The sequence below is a fragment of the Pempheris klunzingeri genome, chromosome 14, assembly GCF_042242105.1.
Source record: "Pempheris klunzingeri isolate RE-2024b chromosome 14, fPemKlu1.hap1, whole genome shotgun sequence".
NCBI classification, from domain to species: domain Eukaryota; kingdom Metazoa; phylum Chordata; class Actinopteri; order Acropomatiformes; family Pempheridae; genus Pempheris; species Pempheris klunzingeri.
In genome coordinates, this window is record NC_092025.1 from 4,061,184 (window position 1) to 4,088,142 (window position 26,959).

Genomic DNA, 26,959 nt, shown 5'->3' on the forward strand with positions numbered 1-26,959 from the left:
AACTGTATCTTGCATAGTTGTGATGCTATTGTGTTAACAAAATCTGATGAGACATTTCATTTAAAACCACAATTTGGAAGGAATTGTAAAGGGAGCTGTAGAAACTGCCACGACAATCCATTCAATAGTTTGAGGTATTTCAGACTAGACCATAGATGGATGGACCCATATTGCTATTCCCAGGGCCACACTGTTAGCATGGCTAGTAACAAAAAAAACAAACATGAGAATGATCCTTTAAACAGCTACAACTTAATTGCCACTTTGATGGAGCTGAGCTCTAAAGAGAGCACGGAGGATTTCATTTGAAACACAACTTGAAGTGTCATTACAGCAGGCACCAGGCACAAGCCATTTTGGCATGAAATGCATTTGAGAAAAGTATACTGACAGTCAGCTGAGTATTTTGCCAGCGCAGTTTTGACAGTGCCACCAATTGTTGGCCTGTCTCCAAGTACTGGAATTTCACAAGTGCAGCCAATTTGAAAGCTGTCTGTTGTCGGATGTTAAGGTTTGAGACCTAATGTGCCATCTTGTCAGCAAGGTGTCGTTGGGAAGTTGGGAGAGTTGGGAGAGTTGGGGGAAACCCTGTCAAATTTATGACCTAAATTCCTCAAGTGGAGGTGCTTGTTAAGAACAGCACTCAGTAGTGGTTTTCTGTACAGCTCTGCAACAGTAGATAAAGGTAACAGCCACTTTTGATTGTAATGATTATCAAAGCTTTTCATATTTTCTAGTTCAACACTGTAATTCACATCTTTGTTTGTTTGTTTGTTTTTTTGATCTCCATTTCCCAGAATTCCTTTGGAGAATGTGAGTGGACTTTTTTTCCCAACAAATTATTTATGTACATATAAAAGCAGAGTGATGGCATTAGCAACAGAAGCTGACCAGCTTTCCTGCCAAGTGTTGTGTCTGCATTACATTCATCTACTGAATCTACTGCCTGAGTCTCCTGCTGGTAGAGAAGTTGGTATCTCTTTTGTATCTGCGATTGATTTCTCACTGTATCCCTGTTGTGCGGCATTGTTATTGTGTTTGGGCAGGAAATATGTGAATGCGGCTCGATCTAAGTTTATTTTAGCAAATAAAAATACCCAACAAGACAAACAACTAAATAGATACAGGAGTATAGAGTGCTTTAGAACAGTGCATGTGCTCTTCGCATAAGTAACATGAACAGTAAAAGCTCTCAATGTAATTTACTAAGGTCTACAGTTGAACCCAACACATGGTTACTCACCGTGATCTACAAACCTTGATGTGAACAGTTTTACAGAGAACTTCACTTTTCTACCAAAGGAAGAAGAAAGCAAGTGACATAACCATGTTACAGACTACAGGAATGTTACCTTGTTGAGTTTTCACATGTGTTTTTGTTGCTTGTGAGCTCCATCGTTGGGGTTAACGGGGGACATCCACTAACTTTGCCAAATAACATGGCCCGGTGAATGGGGGCACTGGCATGATGCATCACATAGGCTGAGCTGAGCTGGGCGTTTTATCTGCTACACACACTCTTTGTATGTGTTTGTGTGTGAAAACTGGACATTAATTAACAGGATAGTTTTAACTACAGGGTCATGGATAGATATTGATTTGAGTGACTTATTTTTATGTGCCATGTAAACGCAGCCATTTGTGATTTGAAATCATTTCTAAACAGATTGTCCTTGACACTTCTATGTAGATTTTACCTGTTGGAGTTACAGGAGAAGAAATACAAAAGCCGTGTGAGAATAGAGATGAGTAACGTGATGCCTGTGCAGCCTCTGTGGTCAGTGCAGCATCTTCAGCTGATTGTAATAGATGCGCTCTGCTTCGGGCATGCTACGGCAGGCTTTATTTCATCCATAAAGCTATCTGGACAAAAATACATCCATCCAGGTTAGTGGCCAAGATCCCTTTCAACAGTCGAAGACACAGACTTTAAGGTCAGTGGTTTGCATGCCAGTTCCAGCTGGGAATACCAGTCTTAAAACAGAAAACAAGGATTACTAATGCTCTTCTTTCAGGAGTAGCTGCTGACAAGGTGCCCTTGAGCGCTTAACCTCTGGCAGATCCACAGGAGTGACTCAGTAGCCAGCAGAGGAGAACTGGATTGAACAGCTCCCAGTGTGATTGCGTGCACCATTATGAATATGAAGCAGGACAATGCTAAACACAGCATGGACTCAACAAAACTTTCCCTCATGGTGTTCACAGGGTAGCTACAGAGGAAGACTAATAAAGTGAATAGAAAAAGCTTCCTCCTGTTGCACCTGCAGCCTTTTCTCCTTTGCAGTGACTTGGCTTTCTGTCAGCTTAATCCTCCAGTACCAAAACAGCACCAGCCAAGGGAAGGAGCGGGAGAGGGAGATAACCTTTTATATTTACATTTTATGACCTATTTTATTTATATACTGTGGAAATACTCAAGTGTGTGCTTTTTCAGCTTTTTCAGTGTGTGCAGGGCTTTCCAAGTATGTCGTGCTATCCTTAATATTAACTTAATATTTTTATCGGTTTGTTGCCAGGATTTACCAGAGCAGCATCTCTCTCCAAAATGAATAACCCCTGGGGAAATTGGTTCCTATGTACTTCTTCAAGGAAAAGTGTAGACAGACATAAATAATATAGTAACATCCTGTGTAAGGGCGAAGGGCTGGTTTTAATATTGCTAGGGACATTGGTGTGTGTGCACTAGCCCTCTCTTTCTTTCTCTTTCCCATGGCATGCCTGCTGTAGACATGTGCATACATACATACACAAACACACACATAAAGATATCATCCCAAAAAACATTAGCTTTATTCAGTAGGCAAAGCTTTTTGCCCAAAGCAGGACTTGGATCAGATGGATATATTCTCTGATTTTAAACATTTAAAGTCATATTTAATATTTACTTACAATACCATTTTAAAATAAATACAGAAAATGTGCATTTAAAACATAACCAGTAAGTAATTTGTTACTCTGTTCGGACCTTAGCTTTTTTATAACCTCACCTGTCATTCAGATGACATTCTGTAAAGTCTGTCTACATAATGTGATGTACATAACTATAGTACATTGACCACAAGAGTGATTGTTTAGACTGTTCACCTTCAAATGAGCGGAAAATGAAAAATACAGTGATAAACTATAGTCCAACAACAAAAAGGCATTTTCTACCCGTGCTGGAGGTGTGCTGGTTCTCACAGGGAGTCTGCAGTTCCGCCTGCAGTTCATCTGACCACAACATTGCTTCTTCTACTTGTGAAATAAGCTCTTGTTGTATACACAAAGCGCACAACTAACTTAGGTTTCCTGCAGTTGTGAAGCAACAGACACTTAGACAGAAATGTCTAAATGTAATTTAGACCAAATATTTTTATATGAAACTAGAGCAACAGGAAAAGCTCACTTTAAATTAGCAGTAACACAAGCCCAGATGTGCGCAGAGGTGCGAAATCATCGCTGCTATTATGTTTAGATTCTTCACTTTTTATATGTAATTTAATGCTTTTACATTGTATTTCATATATATTTACCTTTTATATCTACACACATAATGATCGATGTTTTTAAATACACTAACTCCTAATTGCTGATTTTTTTACTGTTTTGTCTTCATACAATCTAATATCATTCATTGTTATTGCACCATTGGTTTGGGCCTTGGTGCCCTACATTTTGGCCATGATGGCCCAATAGATTTATTTTATCAAAGGCCAAATTGGCCTTGCCTTGAAAATAACTTCATGCAAGGCCTGCAAATTAGTGAACACCTGAAGCTTTTGTTAAATGTTAAATGTTAAATCAACTGAGTGACAATGATATACAGAGCAAAAGTTACTTCTGTAATTCTGTGATGTCCAGTCTGGGATTTGGATCATCAGGTAAGGTATCCCTGCAACATGGGAACCCCCAATCTTGGGGTCAAGTGCCAATGTTTCATATATATCTGGGCCAAGATTTTTCCTCAAATGGAAATCAGAACGCTTGGTGGGAAAATTCAGCAGCACGTTGACATGCACCTATACAAATATCTATGCCTATGATCCTCCATATTATTCTATATGTACATCTAATGCCAAGCATGTATATAAACAGAAGCCATGGTGGACATACTTTTAACAGTCTGAGCTCTGATTGGCCTCAAAGGTTTTCTAAAATGTGCATCGTTCTCTGGCTTAAGGAAGAAGGCCACAGTTAATGAGCATTACTGAACTTTAGACCTCTGATGTTTTACTTCCCCCTTTAAGACCATTAGGGCTCATCAAATATGTTTGTGCTCACTTACTTTTGGGAGCTCTGAGCAAAAGTTTTAATTTCCTTCCAAGCTTTGCTATTATTGATAATCCTCTTTAAGTTGAAGGAACCTTTTGGAGAGTGTACTTCTCAGAACACAGATATGAAGCAAACATACTGTTCTTTTTGAAAATAAATGCTTTGTCTCATGTTTGTTGTACGACAATGGAAAATGGAACCATTGGACAGTGTGAGGCTCCATAATGAGGCTCCTCAATGACTGGCTGTGGACTTGCTGGATTCTCTGCTCTGTATTGTCTTGTCTTTCATGTCCATCTTTTCATCAAATTTAACTGATAGTCCCACAATGTTTGAGCCAAAAGGTTTTAAGAATCAACATGAAGACAAGAACATTGTGTTTTCCTGTGTAGGTTGGTTACATGACACATAGCCAGCACAATATCTAACTAGAAAAAACAAAGCTCAAAATAATGTGTGTTCTAATTTACATGGTAGCGTTGCAACTGAATGAAACATTGTCAAATACTAAAAACACGCAACACACAACACACAACACACAACTGAAATTTACACGATACAACATTACACAATAACAAGAAATAAAGAGTGTTCATCTGAAGCAGTTACACGAATCAAAAAAGATTTTAAATTCTTTTTAACCTTTAACATGTTTTCTCCTTTGTGGTATCTGTGTGATGTGTAACCTCTCATGTTTGACTCAGCTGGCTTCACATACAGGCTTCCTTTAGCTCCCTTTATTGCCCCTGTGGTTGCTGATAGTGAGTTTCCATTTCTTTTACAGCCTTGTTCCCTCAAATTCCCCTCACACCTTAATTTCCCCAGAATTCAGCACCACACACAGACTGCACACATCAGTTTTGGCTGGGAAGTGTAAATCAGTGGGCCTGTTTTGCTCCATTTACTATGAATGCTGAGTGTGTGACTCTGGGGTTAGTGAACACTGCTGGGTGTGTGAAGCTCCCAGGTTGATGTGCTACATATGTATATGGACTGTGTGATAACTTGTGCTGAGACCTGCAGACTAATCAGGCACTGACACTTTCTGCAGACATCTGTGAGCTTTCTTAAACTTAAGGGTATTTTGGATTTAAAAACGTATTTTCATAGTTTGTGCAAACTCATGCCAAATTTATAACATCCATTAATTAAAAAAAAAAAAAAAAGAACTGGCACACAAAGCTTGGTTTTTTCAAATGTTCTGTCAAGTCTTGGTTTTATATTCTATTATACTCCTGTTGTGTATTATATTCCCCTGCAGAGAAAGAATTTAACATCTATTTGGACTGATATTTTTAGCCTGGCTGAATGAATAAGAGAAGTCTTCATGCAGTAATTGAAGTGCACAGTACCTCTATGATGTTCCTGATATCAGAAGAACATCATTGTAGGCACATAACCAGCACGAGACAATGACATTTTTTAATTGTTGTAAATACTTTTGTATTAAATACCTTTGTAGTAAATACCTTTGCAATATTCTATTACTATTTCATATGCCACATATTAGATCCCTGCATGGGACAGTTCTTCTAATCTTGGTCTTGGATTTCTGACCATCACCACCCACATCTCCAATGTCTGTGTTCCACTCCCGCTCACTCCTGCAATGTGTGTGTTCTAGCCTGCCTGCTCCCACCTGCAGCAAAGTTTAAACCACCTACGACCATTACATTTGTGTTGGGTCTCCTGGGACCCGCGGGATCCCAGTCCAGTGCAGTCCAGAGGTTATTCAAGTGTCTAACATGTCTCTTAACCAGCTTTTTATTTCGCCTTGCTCTTTTCATTGGCAAAGAGCAATGTAGACGTCATTTAGGCAGCAGACTTCTCAGTCTATGCCGGCACTGACTGTAGCTTTTGCTGGTTGAAATGACAAACATCACCAGTGGCAGATTATATCAGCTGTAGCTAATTAATCTAATTCCATAATGGCTAACAGGAATCTTTTAGCAGTTGTCTGGTTAAAGTGCTGGCTGCAAGCTGATGTCTGGGATGTTTGAGAAGGGAAGACATCACTCTATGAATGTAAGTGAACTGTGTATTCGTAGGTCAAAAGACCAACAGAGTGGTGACTCTTCTCTAGAGAAATGAAGTAGCTGTGAGAGGTCAATCTCCTATGGCAACAGTTTTTTTCATCATAGCGATATTTAGCTTGTCAGTCTTGGTAGTTCTGGATTAGGATATCTAGTATTAGGAGCAAATAGATGTTCATCTCATTAAGTAGGTTATTACCAGCTTCACAGCTAACCCAAGGTGATTGCAGATCTTTGAGTTTCAGTTATGTATACTTTTAGTTCATTGCAAATATTGCAAGCTTTACTTCTGATGAGGGATTTTAAACTGATTTGGATTGGATAAAATGCTGTTAAATGCCAACCCTTCTGTTCTGAAATGTCCTCCTCACAAGTCCAACACTCCTACAGACGTAGTTTCACATTTTCACAAAGCAAGGCTTGTTCAGAACATACTGAGCATATGGACCACTGGGGTATATGTAAAAAAAAAAAAAAAAAAAGTGTTCACAAACAGTATGATCAACTGAGTTCATTTGCACTTGCAGAAATAGAGAACAGCAAGCACATTATCTGTGTTTGGATTACTAGTCCTGCATGTCACATCCTGACATGTAGCTACATGTAGTTCTACAGTCAATACGCCCAATAAAATAGGTCTAAAAGCCTGCTGTTCTTCACATGCTCAGCTCCTCAGACGCAGTTAGAGACTAGCTGGTGAACTCAGTGGAACATTTAGCAGCTAAAGAGATAGATATTTCCCTCAGGAGTTGAGACCAGAAACAGAACTAAAAGCAGGCTGAATATTGGACATTTATCATGTGGACACAGACACCATTCCAAAAATCAGTTATTACAGTTTGCCTTTGAGCAGGTGAATTATAAAGTGGCCTGTTACAAGTGGGCAGCTGAGCCGATCTTCTGGAGACCTAAACCACATGATGAGGGTCAGGGGTGGGAAAAGAAGGATTGGAGGGATTTTGGAGTCTGTTTGGTCTTGCGGACAAATTCTGTCCCCATATTCCATTGAGCTGTGCTGATGAGGCAGTGATGATGACGAGGGGAAAGAGGATGAGGTGGAGATTTATGATGAGATTTCAGTCAGCTAGTATTATCTGATTGCCAGTCTATGCCAGTTAGAGTGACTGATATCCATTTAATAATTTCAAAATTGATATAAAATAAGAAACCAGTTTCATTTGGCTATTGCAGGAAACTGTTGTGAAACAAAAATAGCAAAAGTTATATTGTTATTTATTGTATTATTCATTTTCATTTTCAGTGGTTGTACCTTGTTACTGGCCGTTTGATTCCTGGTGACAAAATGATATGATAAAAAAAAGCTCATTTGCTCATTTGAGTTTTTCACCACTCACGTGGACATCATTTCATAATGGCAGCCAAACAAATTCCATGGATAATTAGTTGACCTTGGCTTGGCAATAACACCCACAACCACAATCACAATTGTACCTTCTAGAAAGCTGTTTTACCTCTGATATCTCATCAGGCACCCTGTAGCTGGATGTCACAATGCCCCCTATTTGTAAATGTTCTTTGAGAGGAGTTTTTGTCAGGGGTTTCTTGGAGCTTGAAAGAGACAAAGCATTATGCCAAAGGCCTAAATATCTAAAGTGTTTTTTTTCTGTCTTTCTGTCTTTCTTCCTACCAGATGCAATGTGGACAGCAAAGTATCACGAGTGGCATGGCTCAATCGCACCACCATTCTATTTGCAGGAAGTGAGAAGTGGTCCCTGGACCCTCGTGTCATCCTGATGGAAAACACAGCAGTCACAGAATACAGCATCAAGATCCAAAATGTAGACGTCCACGATGAAGGGCCCTATGTCTGCTCAATCCTCACAAACAAGAAACCAAAATCCACAAAAGTGCATCTCATCGTTCAAGGTAAGACCTCCCCAGCCCTGTCAGTAATTGTATTCAGCCACAACAAATAACCAAAGGTGTCCAATAACTTCTGTGCCGAAACAGTGTTGTGTGTTTGGGGTTATTTTTACAGGTGGTTAGTGTAAACACAAGTTGCTCTCGTCTGATTTGACCGGTGCAGGTCTTCAGTCAAACCAAATAAAAATTCTTCTCTCCTCTGTTTTAGGATGGTGTGATTAGATGGAATTCAGCAAGCATTAGACCTGGTGATGAAACTGGGATTCAATCTCGATTTAATTCTAGATTGCTGATAGATATTGATTTAAGGCAGAGTACGCTGAAAAATGTCCCGACTCAGTTTCAATGCAAAGTCCTACTGAATCAACTGTCAGTGCTGAGACTTGTGTTATTTCGAATGTTGAAATCTGTTTCCTTCATGTGGAGTTTACACAAACAATCACAATCACATGCCCTGAGTCTGCATGTGACGTTCAGATCATGCAGCTGGACTAATTGACATATAATTAAAACTGAGATGAAGCAGTAGTATCAGATATATCATGTACAATCTCAAAGAGCAAACGTTACATCAAAGAAAGGCTGCTGGCAACCTCTGCATGGACACACATCACAGCATCTGAAATTTTAATATGGGACAAAAAAGAATAATTTGGTTTCTTTGCGAATAAAATCAGATTTCTTCTGACATTGCAACTAGCTCTTTTTACAAAAAATAATTGACATGATCTTCACAAACTTCAACTTGATGATATTCACTTTGATGAAATCATAATTAACATTGAGTATTTCTCACTCTGTATAATTCATGGTGATATCTCATTACCTCTTAACTGACGTCAAAAAGCATCAGGCCACGGTTTTAATCAAACAATAGACAAGCATATCCTCGCTCAACAATGACGTACATCTCCAATTATACTTTCCCATGGATTTTTATCTGTCCTTTTTCCATGACTTTGAAGAACCCAACCATCTGGATGCTGCAAGCTCACACTTAAAACTAAAAGAAACCACAAGACCCACAGAACAGGCGAAGCTGGGCTTTGATACACCAACAAAACACTGGTGATGATGCTTCGTGTTGTTACACCAAAGGAGGGATGCACCTGCTCCCACAGTCAGTGTCATGTGAGAGCAAATGTCAGTAATATTTTCTAATACAAACCAGATACTTAGTAATGCTTAAAGAAGAAGAATTAAATGCATGAATTAATGCAGGATATATCATGAATTCCTGTTGCTCACCATTAACAAACGATCGAGTCTCTTTGACTTTATGTGATTAGTTCACACTCAAATAGGTCAAATGGTATCAAAAAGTGTGAACCAATCACATAGAGTCAGAGTACATGATCATTAGTTAAAAGTGAGCAACAGGAATCCGTGATGCATCCTAGATTCATTTAAACATAAAGTGATCATGAGTCATGTATTTGTAAAGGATTAAAATGTAAAGCAGAAAAGTGGACTTTGAACAAAGAGACTTTCACAGCAGGTGGGAGGCAGAGTTTCACCTGTTTGAGGTAAACCTGTGTGTCTTGTTTGTGGAGCTAATGTAGCCGTAATTAAAGAATAGAACATAAGACGACACTGTGAGACAAAACGTACAAAAAAGTAACAAATAATTTTAAATTGTATTTCTTTTATTGAGGAAAAGTTGTTGAAGTTTGGCTGTTTAAAGTCATATTTCTGAATTAAACTTAGTCACTTTTAGACTAAAATGAGGTAAATGTTGAGCCCGTTTTGCCCGCGACTTAGACTGTGTTTTAAATTTTGGCGCCTTCTCTGATTGAGTTTGACGCCCGTGTTAACAAGTGTTAGCACAGTGTCAGCGGTACAGTACAAGCAAACCACAAGGCAGCTCCTGCCACAACTATCCATGTAGTAGGAAGGCAAATTTCATTGTACAGTGCTTTCAGCTAACTCTTAACTCCCTGGTCTGCGCTGGCTGATCCAGTGTTATATTGTTCTGTTGAAGCTGAAGGCTCTGACCCCAAATTTATATTATATCCCACTTTACTTTACTTTACTTTACTTCTACTTTATATCCCACTGGAAGCGTTTCAGAAGCAGAGCATTTTGCCTGGCCGATTAGTTGACTTCCTCAGATTTTATTGATTTATTTTCCATGATTTTCATCCTTCTAACATAACCGAACAGGGCTTAGTTTCTTACTTTGTCAAGTTTCTTGTATGTATTGACTACATTGTTGTGCTGTAGCCTACAGACAGCAGCTAAAATGAAATAAATAAAGTGTTTCTTCACTTCCAAGACAAACCTCTCATCGCCCATGGTGTTAAAAATCCCTCTGACTGGTTGACGTCTGGCCTGGTGCCACTGATTATAAAATATTGCTGATGTAGTTGATGGAATATACGATTTCAAGTCTGCATGGGGTGTTTTAACGTGCCGCAGCGTTCTGGCTGAATTTGAAGCATTAATTGGAATGGCCGGCGGACGCTTGAATGAAACACAGATGCTCCTGGTGAGATTTAGCCATAACAGTTTATGCCACATGACCGTCGTCTTCTATGTTGTCTGCTGTGTTTAACGATCGACAGATAATCGTTTAATCCTTGACATAATTCATAATTACATAGACTTAGACATAGTAGTTATGCTCGGCTGAAGCAGAGGACATAAACATATCAAGGATTTTGTCTTACATCAATATAAATACCATAATATTTATTTGTTATGTGCTGGACAACTAAAAATGACAATAAAAGAATGGATGTTCGTGAAGATTTGTATGAACGCCAGCTGTAAAATGTGTTTCTCAGCTCTCTTATGTTTTGGATTAAAATCTCCTTCAGACAGGGTTCAAGATTGAGTGTCCTCGAGCAGGAAAAACATAGAGTCTTCCATTTGAAGAGATACAAGAGTGTTTTTTTTACAATACAAGTGAAGCCTTTGTCACTGATCTCCACATGAATCCTCATCACACACTTTTTCTGATACAGTGGAGAGAGGAGGAGGGGTGAAGGGTGAGAGGCCAAGTATAATAATTCTTTCATAGTGCGTTTTGTCCTGTATTTCTGTATCTCTTCTGTATAGTGTGTTGCATAATGATAGTTGGCATCCTGTATAGTAGATACTGTGATGTTTATGTAGGCATTCCTCTGTTTATTTGGGTAGAGGCACACACATGCAGTGGAATAACATGGCCCAGTATCTCTGCCATGCTGGCACAGGTTTTAGGCCCAACAATGGTGTAATGCTGCTTTGGCCTGATTACACACATGCCAGAGCCCGACATGATGAATACAGAGTTAGCATACAACTGCTACCACTTGTTAAACTTTGTGAGAGTTCTTTCTTGTGAGAACACGAGAAGGAAGGGGGCACAGATTTATGTCACAGCCTGGAGTTCTGAATGAATGACTAGAGTACATACTGCCACCTCTATGGCAAAGACAGATCAGGAAGTCCATGGGGGATGTCAGTGGTGCCTTTTGTCCCCACAGGCGCTCTTCTCTCTAGCACCTCAGAAATGGAGATTGGTGTTGAACCTGTACAGAGAAGGACTCTGGAGGCTAACATCAATCAGCCCAGTGACCTTGTCATCTGATACCCTCAGGAATATAGGGCATCTGCTTCTATGGTGACTGCACGCGGGGAGTGCACTGACTGCAGTTAAGCCACACTGAAAGAAAGAACATTATCTTAGAGTGCTTTGCAATGCACAGCGTATGCAAGGGACCAAGGACTAGAAGTGGCAGAGAAGGACCCAAGGACTCTGAGTCAGCATCAAGTGCTCCTTAAACTCTGATCTCAACTGTAAGGACTTCAGTTCTGTTTCTTCAACAAGCAAAAACCCTATTTCACTATTTCGCTTTTCTTAGTAGCAGTCCTGCTTTGGTCTATATGGCTGTTGACTGCAGGCAACTTTTGTGTCACTTTTATACAAAGAAACAACAGTGTACCTCTTGCAAAGGAAAATATGAACTCATAAACAATAGAATGTTCCATTCCATTATCTATACTGCTGATTCATCAGGGTCGTGGGGGAGCTGTAACAATAGAATATATCATTCCAAAATATTCTGGTGTTTTTAATGCGTCATTATTCTGTAATTGTCACATTTGGCGACAGTGGCTGCTATTCACTAAACATCACCATGTCTCACTTTAAATACATGTTTTGAATTAGGTGTTACTGTTTTGCTATTATTAGATAAAATAGCTCCAACATACAGTAAATAGTTAATAGAAGCAAATACTAAAGAGTATAAATAAACGTGCTTAACAGTAAGTTGATTCTGGCTTGCTATTGCTATGACACCATTGTAGAAGTAAATCATTGTCACAATCATCATTAGAAATAACTTGAAATCCATCAAGATGTCAACAGCTCAAGTCGACATCTTCAGTCAGTAGGCAAACTCGTTTTGCCCCTGCCTTTTTTTGCCTCAGCTAACCTGTAACAGCTGAACTTGTTTCCGTCCCTTCACAGCTTTCTTATTCAAACTCTCAGCACATTCGGAACACGCGGCGTTCATCCCCATGCAGTCTACTCTGTCACAGCACCACACTGGAGGAGGACCCAGTATTTTGCCTTCACTTGTAGATTTTCCCCAACTTTAGTTTGTTTGTATGAAACTAGTTACTATTCAAGACAGCTTTTCTTTGACCACTCCTCTGACATTAAGTGAACTTCAGGCAGAGATAAGAGTAGCTCAGTGGTTTGCACTCTCGCCTCAAAGCAGCAAAGGGCTGTTCCTGTGTCTGATCCCTTACAATCTAAACACATGTAGGGAAGGTAGTGAGGAGATTTTTAGCACCTCATTGGCCCGTTAAAGCTGTAAAAAGGTGGCTTCTGAGCACATGCAGGTATAAGCTCCAGCTCACCATGACCTGATAAGAAGATAATGCTGGTGAGGAAATGACTAAATGAAAAATTACCTTCAGATTTAGTTTAGGGATGCACCAATTTGGTTAGCTGGGCTCTGGATACCAATACCAAGTCCTCATCAGATCCCGGTGTTAAATTAATAAACTGTATGCCTCACTGTGTGGAAGAGACAAGGACCACCAGGCAACATCAGGCTTGATTTAAACATTAGTTTTGTAACTTTGTAAAACACAATATGATAGATAAATACATAGGTATACATTAACTGACTAGTAATTTATTTGAATAATAAATACCCAGTAATTGGTTAAAAATTAACATGAATTACAATTCAAGGATAAACCTTATAAACATAATGTTTGTCTGACTTTCGATTTTCATTTTGCTGGTTGCTTGTCTGTTCAACTGTGTTGTTCCTTTGTTTAACACATTTATTTTTGGAACGGTGGCTTGTGGATCCCTTGTGCACCCCTAATGTAGTTTTGCTTCCTTCCCCAGTATATTAGACATTCTAGGACTTCTGTCTTTCAAAACAGTTTCCACACTGTATCAGAGACGGCTGGGCCCTTGAGTCTACATACCTAGGCATGCTTGCTTCAAAATGTTTAAGTCCCAATGTATTTGACCCTTAAGACTATAAAGGGTGCCATGCCTACAGCATTATTTTCAAACTCTGTCTTTTTAGTTCTTACTGCTTTTGTGCTAGTTAAGCCTAAACACAGGCTGCTTAAAACTGAGGAACTTCAGTTGAACTGTAAAACCTTCCTTAAATAGATTTATGCTCATAATCAAATATGCGGTCTGTAAACTTATTTGATAAGTCGTCGGTCCCCATAATGAATTACTAATTATTATAGTATCTTGTTTGTAAATCCAGTAAACAGTCTCTTTCTGTGGCAGCCCCTGACCAGTAATAGCACTATATGTTGGTAGTTCTTGCCATTTAAATATGCATTGCCTGTTTTTTCTATGATTATAACCAAATCCAAGAAACTGCAATTATGATTTTATTTTTAAATGTTGAAGCTAATGCAGGAATCACACCATATAACAGGTAGCAGATGGCTGTCAAGCAAAGTACAAGTGTGATGCTGAGATACTGGAAGTCCAGCTGCAGATTTGTTAATGCTGGTTATTGCACATTGCAAATCTGAAACTAGGAGAAAACAATATTGTTTTCCTTCTTAGAGAAGTTGTTTTGGTCCCTGCCATTGTCATTATGCACTCTTTTTTTAAAAAATATATACAGATATATCAGATATTGTTGGTTGCTGAAAGGAACATGATAAATCGCCTTAGTCCTCCAACCAGTATTTCAGTTTTTCTATATTTTTCACAACTAGCTTACAACAAAAACCCTGACCTTATGGTAGCTTCCACAGAAACTAATGCAAATGTAACAAATGCATGTATTGTGTACATATTTCTATTGAGTAGTCAGCACTGGAAAAATAGTATACTGTATAGTAATTCCTGAACTCAGTACTTTGTAATGTTGCATTTAAGTTGATGCTTTTTAACACACCGGGAAAGTAATTATCCTCCATAACTACTCTAGTGGGGCAATTTGATCCATGTGAGTCTGGTTTGAACATTGGGTCGCTGTTAGAAGCTGGATCATTAACTCAGTGCGATTCGTTAAGCAAAGTTATCAATATGGCTTACTTTTTCTCTCAGTTGTAATACAGCAGAAAATCAATTAACTTTTTTGTCCTTTCCTCATTTAGCGGAGCCTCTGTCAGTGTCTGGAAAATGAGACCTGCCGTTTCAGTGTAATAGGAAGGAGTTGCTGCGTTTTTTATGAATAGTAATGACAGACAAAGTGGTGATGATGATGAAGATATGGATACATTTCATAACCTTCCCTCAGATTCAACACATGATCCACACTTTATATGTAAGGGATCACTCTCTGTCCCACATTAGCTGCTCTGTGAAAAGTGGTCACGGATGCCAATCTTGATTGTGTTCTTTCAATATCAATCAGTGGAGACGGGTGAAATTAGTTGTTGTGCTATTTGGCCCTGGACACCAACTGGGGTTTTACCAGGGTGTCGTTTGCAGCATTTGTGTACCATAGACTGTTATTTCTTTAAAACAAAGGCAGTTTGGTGTTTGTAGCAACTGTTCCTGCAGAATAGGTCGTGGTCCATTCATGAACTGGTGAACTTATTGTAAGTATACTGTACGTAATCAGAGGTGTCAACAGTCTGACTCACATGAAGTAGGCTGTGGGTATAAGCCATTGGCTGACTATTTCAGTTGTTTTTCTTTTTTGTCAAAAAGACAAACTTAACTTGATAATGTGATTAAATCTTAAATATTAATATCACAGAATATTGTGGGATATGGAGCTGATCAGTCACTGGTCAAATCAATGACAGTAGTGCATGCTGCCGAGAGTTACAAGATGTGCCAAATCAACACCGACTGACGATGGACCGTTGGATCAACATCGGGCATGAGTGTCTTGCCAGACAGCGTCTAGGCTTTTCCAGGGTGCATTCACAAGTCGCTGTTGTGTATTCCATTTCATACACGATTCTTTAATATCAGTTTAATAACATTCTGAAAGAGCTACATACAGCTATTAAACCATCTGTGGTGTTAACTTAGACTTGACCTAGCACCCCTAGAGCAACACTGTTGGCAGACTTCACTTCTAGGGCACTGATGATCAAGTTATGTTGGTCTTTTTTTATCAGTAAAAGCTGCATCACATGGTCGACATGCCTTCACTGTTTCATTTGGCCCTTTCTCCTGCAGGGATTTAGTCATTTTAATGCCAGGGCTTTCCTCCTCACATGCAGATGCTCCACCAAAACAGGTTCCCCCCTGACACTATTTTGCAAAGGCACCATCAGTGCATCCTGGGCTTAGCACTGCCCAAGGAGATTGTGATTGGTTTAAAGAAATACAAACAAGCTTGAGCATTTTGATCCCCTATACAAGAATGATAATGGGTTCAGCCAGACCTTTTCCCAGAAACGAAGTGTGGAGATAGAACTGGCTATGCGAGACTAAGACCTGAAAGACCGAGTGTGGTTGTTGAGTAAATTGTTGTGGAATCAATTCTTTAATTTAGCAGCCAGCTGCTTGAGAAGGGGCTAAGTCATGGGTCCATTTTAATCCTTTATTCTTTCTCACAACACGGTTGAGCTCAGCAGCACTGAGGATACAGACTATACAGACCTATGAAATTCTCCACTTAGCTGGAATATTTTCGAAAGCTCTGCAGTGGTGATAAGAGGGTCTGTTAATGAGCTTCATCTCAAATACCGTTCAAGTTTGGAAAGCTAGACTTGGGAGTTGCTGCATGCTCATAAAGCGTTTAGGAAAGGCATTTGCTGCACAAATCCCCAAAAATCTGTGACTACAGCTTCTGTAACAGTTTATGTTCATTTATCTCTTGTCTGCTCTCATCAACACATTAAGTGTTTCCTAATGCACACCTGGTAGACAGGTGTGAAAACTTGCAAGGAAGTGTGGCATTAAGTCACCCCATCTATAAACAGTACATCACCTTTATAAATAGTTTATTACACACTATTATGTAATTATTAACAGATAAAAGGGCAGTTTTTGTCAATTATAACATCTCAGAGGAAGACATATTTTATATTTTGATACAATTGTGCGGTGCTATGTGGTTTATATGCTATATCGTACTGTGGCATATTGTTGTTCATTATCTGTTTATATATCAGCTTCCACTTGTTATTCCTTGAGGTTAAAAAACTCCAGTCTTGTGCCTTCACCCTTGGTCAAAATGATGTTTATAGGTGGTAACTCTTTATAGCAGGAATACTGTGCTTAAGTCCGTAAGATTAAGTCACTGAACCAATTTCCCCAGGTCCTCTGTGCAATGTATGAGTTATAAATGCCATTTCATAAATAAATTACCTGGAAAATATTAGTTTGGCCAACAGGTGGATTGTCCATATCGCCAGCCCATGTCCAGAGGAGTACACCATTTATAGTGGTTTAGATAACACAGCTCCGAACAAAATTCAGAATGTTTTATTTATTTATACGACCTTAAGGCAAAATAGGCAGTATAAAATTCAAGAAAAAATTATTATATGTTAATAATGACACACAGATCTATAGCTGTTTAACAGGTTGCACACAGTCTCTAAGAATTTCTAATGAAACAATCATGAATGAATATTTATTTTGAAATTGTTCCTGTGAAATCTGCTGCATTCATCTAATATTGAGAATATATTATGTGTTGTATATTCCACTGTAGTTGTGTTTTTCTTGTATTAATCACTTAATATAAGACAATGCAGGCAGAATTACATGACATTAAGGTCTTGTTGTAACTACAGCGAAGGTTAAAGCAGACCAAAAAAAAACATAGCAGGCTTCTTCAGCTGGAATTTGAATTGGCCACACAACACAAGAAACTGAGTTTCATTCAAAGATATTTATTCACATGAATTATGAGATGAAGACTTTGAATTGTTGAATTGAAAGAAATGTCAGTCAATGAGGAGTCTATCTATGGATGAGCAATGCATCAACTGGAATGTTATTTCAGATGGAGGCCATGAACTCAATCAGGAAACTAAGCTCGTTCCTCATAAAAGATGTGTTATATTTTGATGAATTTACATCTAACATTAGTTTTGTGGAAGTGAAAAAAAATGGACTGTCTGAAGATATAACCTGGGTCCCATACCACACCTGTAAAACTAGATATGTATGCTTTTTGTACAAATCATTGCACATTCATTCAAATATCAATTTATGGGGCCCAAGTTGATTCTAATTAGTATTAATAGTTAGAGACAAATAGAGACAAATCTCTCTCCATTGATGTCCAGGGAAAACGCTGTCCTTCTGTGCTTGTCTTTCATGTGCTTCTGAGTTTAAAGTCTTCACAATGACACTGTCAGAGTAAATTTACGGTATGATATAAATATGTTTGACACCAACTATTTGTTGACAAGGAGCTCAATCAAACACATTTCACTCAAATCAGATTTACCTCAAGTCTAGACAGACAAGCTGTCATCAACACCAGCTGAGTTGGCTAGGGTCTATTCACAAAGCATATTTACAATTAAAACATTAAGAAACAAAGAATGGAAACCTGTTTATACACTACACTGGAATGCCTTGTCAGCGAAACAAAGGTAAAAAGTAATGCATGCATATACAGTTAACCACAGCAACTAGATCCCTGTCTGTGTATTTCTTTCTAAAAGCTTATCCATTACTTGACTTTAAAAAACGTTTACTCTTACAGCAACATTCTTCAGTTGTGATTTCACTCCGTGACGTTTATTGAATGCATTTTTTCACACACACTTGATTCACTCTTCATTTTCTTGATAGTTGCCATATCTAAGAACATACAGTAACACATTAAATGACTGACAGTTTGCTAGATTGATGTGCAGCATTCATACATACACAATAGGTTCATTAATCCTTCTTCGACTCTTGTCTCCTTTCCTCTCATCTTCTCACACACTGTCTTTTCTGATGTGGTTCCCCTGCATCGGTTTGTCAGGAAGCAGTTTGAATATTCTAAGCAACACTTCATTTCTGGGATGAACATACAGCCCAGGGCCAGACTGGGTCAATATTTCAGGTGGGGAATGTAACATCAGCCCAGGGCGATCTCTACACATTCCCAACAGACCACGCAAAATGTAACCATTTATGGTTTGTGCTAGAGATGTGCATTTCAAGCAAAAATAATATTCAGTAGTCACGGTGAACTATGCCAAAATTCTTTGAATCTCAGGCTGCCTACGCAAAGGCAAACCAGAGCCTATCTGTGCCCGCAACTTTACAGACCTGGTTTCATCTCAGCACTCCAGATCAAGCCAAAGCTCCCGACAGACCAACTACCAGGCACCAGTACAAACAAGAAAAAAATTATTTTGGAAACAAGATAATAGTCGTGTAAACTATTCATGTTTAATGACTATTTGAATATTGGAAAATCATGACGCATTCCTAGTTGATGTCACCAACTTGTTGAACGTCACGAAGCTCAGGTGGAGTAACTGGAGCTACTTCCACCTCACAGAAAAGAGTATGCAGCTCTTTATTTCCTATATTATTTCCATGCTTAGCCACCACGTCACATGTGACAGGGATTATGCACATGTGCACAATAGAACATGTCCAACTCTACGCCAGTGTCCAGTATGGTCCTTGGGCTCATATTTAACCCATGACAGTTCTATGAATTCTCTGTGAAAGCAGAGGACTGTTGGCACACCGGCCATCAGTAGCAGTGACAGAGGTGTGTGAGGTCTGGTTTCCAGCAGCTTACAAGGGAAGAATTGCTTTGGTGAAAGGTAGACTCAAATACTTTTTTTGGGCTCAGAATCTTTTGATGCTTTAGCTGTAGGGAAAATATGTCATCAGGCTTAGCACAGTCAACAGCTACTTCCACAAGAAATGCCATTATAGGGTGGACTGTTAAGAAGTGGTGACAGAGCACAAGTCTGTGGTGAAGGCAGCTTTGCATGTAACACACTGAGACACACCAGGGAGGCATCCTTTGTATCCATCTCTGCAGAGCTTAAATACTTGGAATATTTGCCAGTGGGTAGTCTCGCAAGATCCACCAAATTTCCCGAGGGAAGTCCCAGTAATAGACCAGTCAGTAAATCCTTCCTTTCGATTATTCCACTAGAAAATTCAGCTCCAACAACTGGTAAGAACTTAGCTAATACCTGCTGTTTTAATGCTTAGATTGAAACTTGTCTGTAGGGGTTTAAAGGCATTTCCCACTTTTGGAATATAACTGCCTGTAACACGGAGCTCCCAAGAACTTAAACTTGCATGAACCCACCCGTAAGCTTTTGGCTCGAGGTTCTGTTTTATAAACCATTCGCACACCATTCATGCAGTGATGGCAGGGGCTACCAACCTGTTCATCAGGGTGGATTAATCATCCACACACACTCACATGTGAGGTTCAGCATGCATACTGGAGCAGATCAAACCACCAATCTTTTGGATTCATTGGCATGCAGACTGGAGGGGATCGAACCTCTGATCTTGATTGGTGGACAACCCTCTCTACCTCTGAGCCACAACCAGTAAGAGGCATTAATGTTGATTATAGCTTGGATTGCATGTAATAAATTTTAAGTATCATCACATTCAAGGAGGGGCCCGATCTACAGCAGGAGGTGCACAGTGCCTAGCTAAACACAAGCCCAGGTTTGTGATTATTAATGCTGTGTTGCCTCTGTAAATCAGCTGTTGCAATGCATCCCCCTGAGAGTCGTGGGAACTTCGAGTTAGTATTGCCTCCTGAGCAGGTCCCAAATGTAATTTCAGATACACATTCCCACAACACGTAGACTACAGTGGAAAATGAAGGAACCTGTGACAATGGGACAACTGGTTTTCTAACATACAGTACATACCACACATTGCTCTGTAATGGCAAATCTCCATCTGGCCAGGGCCATATATTGCACATCATCTCTCTCTTCCTCCACCCTTTTGCTTTTTGCCAACAATGACAATTAAAATATAATTTGTAAAAATTCTGTCTGCTGGTCTTACAGAAAAATCAAATCAATGTATACGACTACTATCACATCATTAATACTACTAGATCAGCCTTCATGTGTGTCTTTGTGTCTAGTCTTTCCACAAGTTGAACAACAGAATAACACCAGGTGCTGCTCCTTAGTTGGTGAATAATGGATCAACACCCACGGTGATTTTATATGGGGACATTTCATAATTCACAGCTGGAAAGGCAACTCAAACTAATTTGGATGAATATTTTCAATCAAAGCAGGTCAAACTCACAGAGTCACTAATTGATTGTCAATGGGCCGACTCTAACAAGTGTCACACAATGTCATTAATAAATTATAGCCTCTGCTCTGATTTCCATTACGTATTAGAATCCTACTGCTGTATGTGAGTTTGTGGAATCTGGCCTGGGGTCTGGTTTCAAATGATTCAAACTGAAATAGAAGAAACGTTTCCTTTATTTCTTTATTCCTTTGCCTCTCAGGGAGGGCTATGGCCATGTGTAAACGTTGTAAAAACTAGACTATTTCAGTGGATTATTTCTTGGCCAGGCACAGTGACCTCCTGGAGTCCCGTTGCCTGGCTCATGGTGGCAAAACCATGACAAAACAAACAAGATACAATTTGGGTGGAAGGTGGTATTTGGGTAATTTCCCTGATCAACACCTGTTGCCAAAGAAAAAACTGCAAAACTAAGACAAAAGATCACTAAACCAAACACGCACGCTTCTCAAAGAGAGTAGGAGAAACAGTTTTCACATTCAAAGATTGTTACACCATGTGTGGAATCCTAATGCGTTCAGATTGTAACATTTAAGCTGCAGTTTCAGTGTCAGGACTTTGGCCTTGTTCATGTAAAGTTTGAGTGCAAAGAGACGAGGCCTTGCAATATATTATGCATGGCACACACTGTACATTGGTTGTACCGTTTAATGGCCTGTTAGCTCCCCAGTGCTCTGAATCTGAATCAGAACTGACAGGATGAACTATTTCTACAGTTGGATAGAATGCTCAAACAAGCAAGGTCGTGTGCTTGAGGAACTTGTCATAACTTTGGATTAAGGAAGGGTTGTTTTCGTAGATATTCTTACAAATTCCTCCACACATTTGACAGTTATTCTAGATTTTTTGATAAAACTAATACTGCATATGGATTCCACTGCAAGTTAAGCTTAAGGATGTAGTGACGGGAGACTGCGTTAATCTGTTTAGCCTTCTCAGCAGTGCTGCCACACATCACCAAAATGGGTCCAGGCCATGGGGAGCCTCTGCATGGCCAATGCATCACACCTTTGCTCCAGTGGGGAGCTCTTTGATACATGTGTCCATTTGAGGGCATCCAAAACTTTGACAACATATGGCAGCTCCTGAAGAGAATGCCCGTGCACCATGATATGTTAGAATGCAAGAATAATTTAATTCAATTATAAAATACCCTAAACGGACTACAGGATTATCCTCTTTAGTCTCGTCAAGTGTAATGATGTGGCTCTGTGTTTTTCTGATTAGAGCCCAAGCCTTTCTCCACCATAAAGAGAAGGAGGAAAGAAAAAGCATCCGTCCTTTCAATTCAATGCACACTGGTCTAATAAGCTTCAGGGCTCATTATAGAGCAGAGAGAGGCTTCTCCCTTTTTCACAAAATGCAAGTAATGAGGCATTTGAAATATTCCACAACATTGGGATAACTCAAATTGGAGAGTAAGCCCTATAAGATTTGCTAGTGTGACACATTTAAAAGTGCTTGTTCGTTCCTGAGCCTGGTGGGGATTTCAGTTTCTGTGTCTCACCTACCGTGCTTGATGGCTATTTGGCCCAGGCTGAATTGTTTTCATTTTCCTGTTATGTGCAATGGTTGCGTTCACATGAAGGACACACGCAGAGATATTAAACCAGCTTCCTTGGTTTTCATTCAAATGAATTATTTGATGTTTTATATTCAACGGCACTGTGTGTACTATTAATGATTTGCTCTGAGACAGTTTTACATCCCATCCTGCACTTTGTAATACCCTGAGGCCTAATTCTGGAATGCGTAAGCATCCTAATCACTCCACCTGATTTTACTGAGATGTTTTCATTAGATGAAAGAGTGTTAAAACTGAACAATGACACTCATCTAGTGGTTAGTCATTCTGTTTCATCTTAAAAGTAAGCCCTGTTTGAGCTGATGGGGCCCATTGCAAAGGAGATTATCTCCTGTTTTTCAGGCGTGAAGCAGCTTAGCCATACACCCCTCTGGACAGGAAGCCAGTCCTTTGCAGGGGCTCAACCCACATTTATGTTTTAAACAGAAACTGCTGGGCATGGAAGCAATGGCTCCACTTTTATTTTTCTTCTTCAGTATGACTTAACCCAAAATATCTGACCATTGGCACAGACAGAGTTCTGGTTTTGGCGATGAAGGAGTCATCTGTTAACACACCAGGCCATGTGCCAAAACTTTCTGTTTTTGGTTTGAAATTGCTGTTTCTAATACAGACTACATGGCTCCCTTTCCCCGAGCATGTATTCAAATAGATAAGTGACTTAATAATAACTGGCAGGAATATTACCTCATGTCAGACTATTCCTTTATATTTGGAAGGAGCTGGATATGAATTTGTTACACTAAAGTTTACATCTAATTATTAGGAAAGTAAGAAAAGCATTTGACTGAACTTTATCAGTGTTTGCAACTTATGGTCTATTGCAGTGCTAAAATGTCCTTACTTTCCTTGACCATGCAGTGTACAGTAGTTATTGTACCTGCTGCACTCCTGCAGGCAGCAGACATTGTGCACTGAGGGCACACAAGGTCAGATCCAGAATATATTTTTCTACTGACTGACCAAAATTTGGTTCATACAGCTGTCAGCCTGCAGTATATACTTCACTTTGTGGCACAGACTTTAAAATAGTGAGCTATCACATACACATATACATTACATACATGCACATTAATGTACATAACCGTTAACTGTGTTCATCTTTGTCCTCTTTTACATTAAATCTTGCTTAAATATACTTCTACTTCATTTCTAGCTGTGTATGTCTAATAATCAATTATATTGTTTCTATTATTTTATGTTTTGAATGCCTATACAATTAAAGGTTATTATCATTCTCATTCTCATTATTATTATTATTATTAATAATAATAATAATAATAATAATAATAATAATAATAATAATAATAATAATAATAATAATAATAATAATAATAATAATTCAATTATCTATACTGCGCTTGGATGTACATTTCAAGTGTTTGATTATGATAAAGAGAAAAAAGTGGTAGTGCTCAGATCCCAACACAAATGACCTTATATTACACATGTATACCCTAAAAAGATGCTTTGGGTTGTAGTTAGGTGCCTAAACATCAGGTAAAAAATCTATACTAACATAGAGGCATACGTACCAGAAATCGTTGGCCCCAACCGATTATACCTTTCTTCACATCGCATTAAATGCAATGGCCTACAAAGGTGCTACTACTATCTGATCAATATGGTGTACATTTAAACCAACTGAAACAGAGGAAGGCACTTTAACTCATATAAAATGCATCCAGAAGAATCCTAAGCATGCTAAGGTAAAAAGAAATGACAGGTGGAAAGAGCTTTATTACTGAGATAAAATGAAATAATTCATATTCATCATAGTGATTAGTAGAAAGATACCTATCTGTGTGGTCAAGTATTTAACTCGAAGCATCCTCTAGACTGTAGATGATGCCTGGTGTCAGAGTTTGGATTGGTCGCTCTGTAAAAGTTAACTTTTGAACCATCACTAAGTAGTCCATCCATAAAGCCCATTAGAAACCTGATAACACATACACATGACAGGAAAAGAAATCAACAGGAAAAATCTACCTGAGGAAGTCAGATTTCCCAGATCCCCTGTAGCTGACTGTAACCCAGTTACTCAACTGTATGTAAACGCAGCGTGGGTACATGCAGATGCTAAAATGCAAATTTTGTGTAGTCACTTCCCCAGATTTTGCAGCTTCTCTCTGATACTCCTTAAACTCCTTTATAATGAGGCTGGGAATATCTAAATCTAATGCACTATAGCAAACTAGTTTCCACACCCAAAATGGATAGATTTAATGAGAGATTAGCGTCAGTTGTTTTTAACCATTCTGATGCATTAGCACAAGTCTGGGAGGACTGCCAATTCTCCAAACATCAGTGGTGTTCATACTGTCTCTTCAATTAAATATCAACAGTCCACATCAGACAGAAAGTTATGTTTGACTAAAATCCTCAATGGCAAGTACCAAAGTGTCTGTGGATTCAGAGTAAAGTAGTGCCATGGTACAGATCATCAGATCAAACCAAACACGATGGAACTTGTCTTACCCTGCTGTGAAATCAGTGATGCACTTACAGGATACAGGGAATGGCAGCAAAGAAGATGTTCACCAGATTCAAAGGGAGAATCCACCAATTTTTACCAGAGTGACTTTATTATGTCACGCATATCTTGCTGTACACGTGGACACATGGATACCAAGGCAGATGGTCTCCAACTAACTTTTTTTTACCTTTGACCAATTACTGTGGAATGGTGTCTGCAGTCCTGGTCAGTCTTTGCAGTCTTGCAAACATGTAGTAGTTTTAAACCCAAGATCATGGCTAATCTTTGTCTTCTACTTATTTTCCCTCTATAATCATGGTCTTGTAACTTCCTGTCAGCATTCAAACACATCATTTACATTGCTTTGGGCAGAAAAAGAAAACAACAGTTGCATATCTTTACATACGTAAGTGACACCACAGGAGGGCTCGTAAAATACTCAGAAACCCTTCTTTTCATCAACACACTGTATTTTTGGGATCTGCACCCAAAATGGATGCTTTGAAAATGAGTAGAGTTGTAAGCTGAAGCTGGGAGCCACATTACACTGTTTTGACACATTACTTAACGCCTTAAGTTTGCCTGTTGCCATCGAGAAGAATGCTCGCTGAAGCCAGAACCTGACACTTTCTATCAGCCCAGGGCTTAACATTACGGCCTTGGCGTTTAAAAAATCGTACTTTTTGGCTACTTGGGATGTTGATCCATTGTAGAAATTACTCAGTGAAAATCTGTGGTTGTACATGATTGACTGTAAGCCTCTCTAGATAAGAGCATAGCATGTAAAAGTATTATCATATTATATATCCCATTGATCCCATTTTTGGGCCCTCTGTTGGACTTAGTATGCCAAGACCGAAGCATCTATTACACTCAGAAAAGTGTGTATTTTTAAAATTGGAGGCTTGAATTACATGAGGGATCATTTGCATGACCTTTATGAGATGTAACAAGAGCAAACAACTCATCAGTAAATCCAGACTCATCCCTTGTCCCAGATTAAACCTGATACTCTGCACACGTCTCTGGAATGCTCTGATGTTCTCCCGTTGTTTTGGAGGAGTTTATGATCCTGCTCTTCCTTCTTCTGTGACCTGTCAGTGACATCCGCATTGTGGGAGATTATAGAAGGTCTTCCTGGTGCCCTTTTGGCTCTTAAGATCAGAGGAACAGGAAGTGAACAAAATAAGGGCATCACCTTACACTCTGATAATATCAATACCTAACAAGGTGAATAGCCTCCTTGTCTTTAGACACTCACTTTATTAGGTACACAACACTAAAACTACAGCAGTCTAATGCAACAACCCAACAATAAATCCTGCCTTCATGAAGTTGTAATTTTCAGGTTGTGCTGCTATTGTTTTAGAGAGCTGATGATTCAACTGTATGGTCATTCTGTGGTGCTGTTGAACAGTAGTACATTATACAGAGAGGTGTCTGCTATTTACCCTACTCTCATTGATATGAATGGGGTTGACAAAATAACACAACACCTGCCAGTATAACACAGTACAGTTTAACAGCACCACCAACTAAATCCTCCAAAAAGGCCACACAGTTGAATTTACACCGCTTTGGAACAGTTTGGAACAAAAACTGAACATTATGACCTTCATGAAGGAGGATTTATAGCATATCTATTGTATTAGACTGTCTTAATTTTAGCTAGATGTACCTAATAAACTGGCAACTAAGTTTATTTGCTTCAGATATCCTTCTTATGCTATTGAACAAGTTGTGAATAGTAGGTATTATTCTTTTCCAAGAAACCTCCAGTTCTTTAAAGGTGGGAAGGAGGTGGGTGTCTCAATTTGAAAGTTTCAAGGTCTTTTATTCATAATTAGAGAGGCCAGAAGGGCAGAATGACTGAAGTTTGTTAAAAAGGTATGCCCTGACTTTAGCTGCCTGTTATAGCCACACATTGTGGCCTAATTATGGCTGTACTCAATGCCATGAAGTTGGTTGCCCAGGTCATCACAGATACAACACCCCTGCAAGTAGCAGACATTGTGCACTGAGGGCACATAAGGTCAGATCCAGAATATATTTTCTACTGACTA

General features: G+C 39.1%; 1 protein-coding gene across 1 annotated transcript in view; it reads left to right on the forward strand.

The window, feature by feature from the left end:
* Window positions 1–26,959, forward strand: part of opcml (opioid binding protein/cell adhesion molecule-like) — a 157,851-nt gene that overhangs the window by 67,904 nt on the left and 62,988 nt on the right. The window contains exon 2 of the mRNA XM_070843396.1: window positions 7,936–8,171. Within this exon, the coding sequence (XP_070699497.1) occupies window positions 7,936–8,171 (236 nt within the window). The remainder of the gene's footprint in view (window positions 1–7,935; window positions 8,172–26,959) is intronic.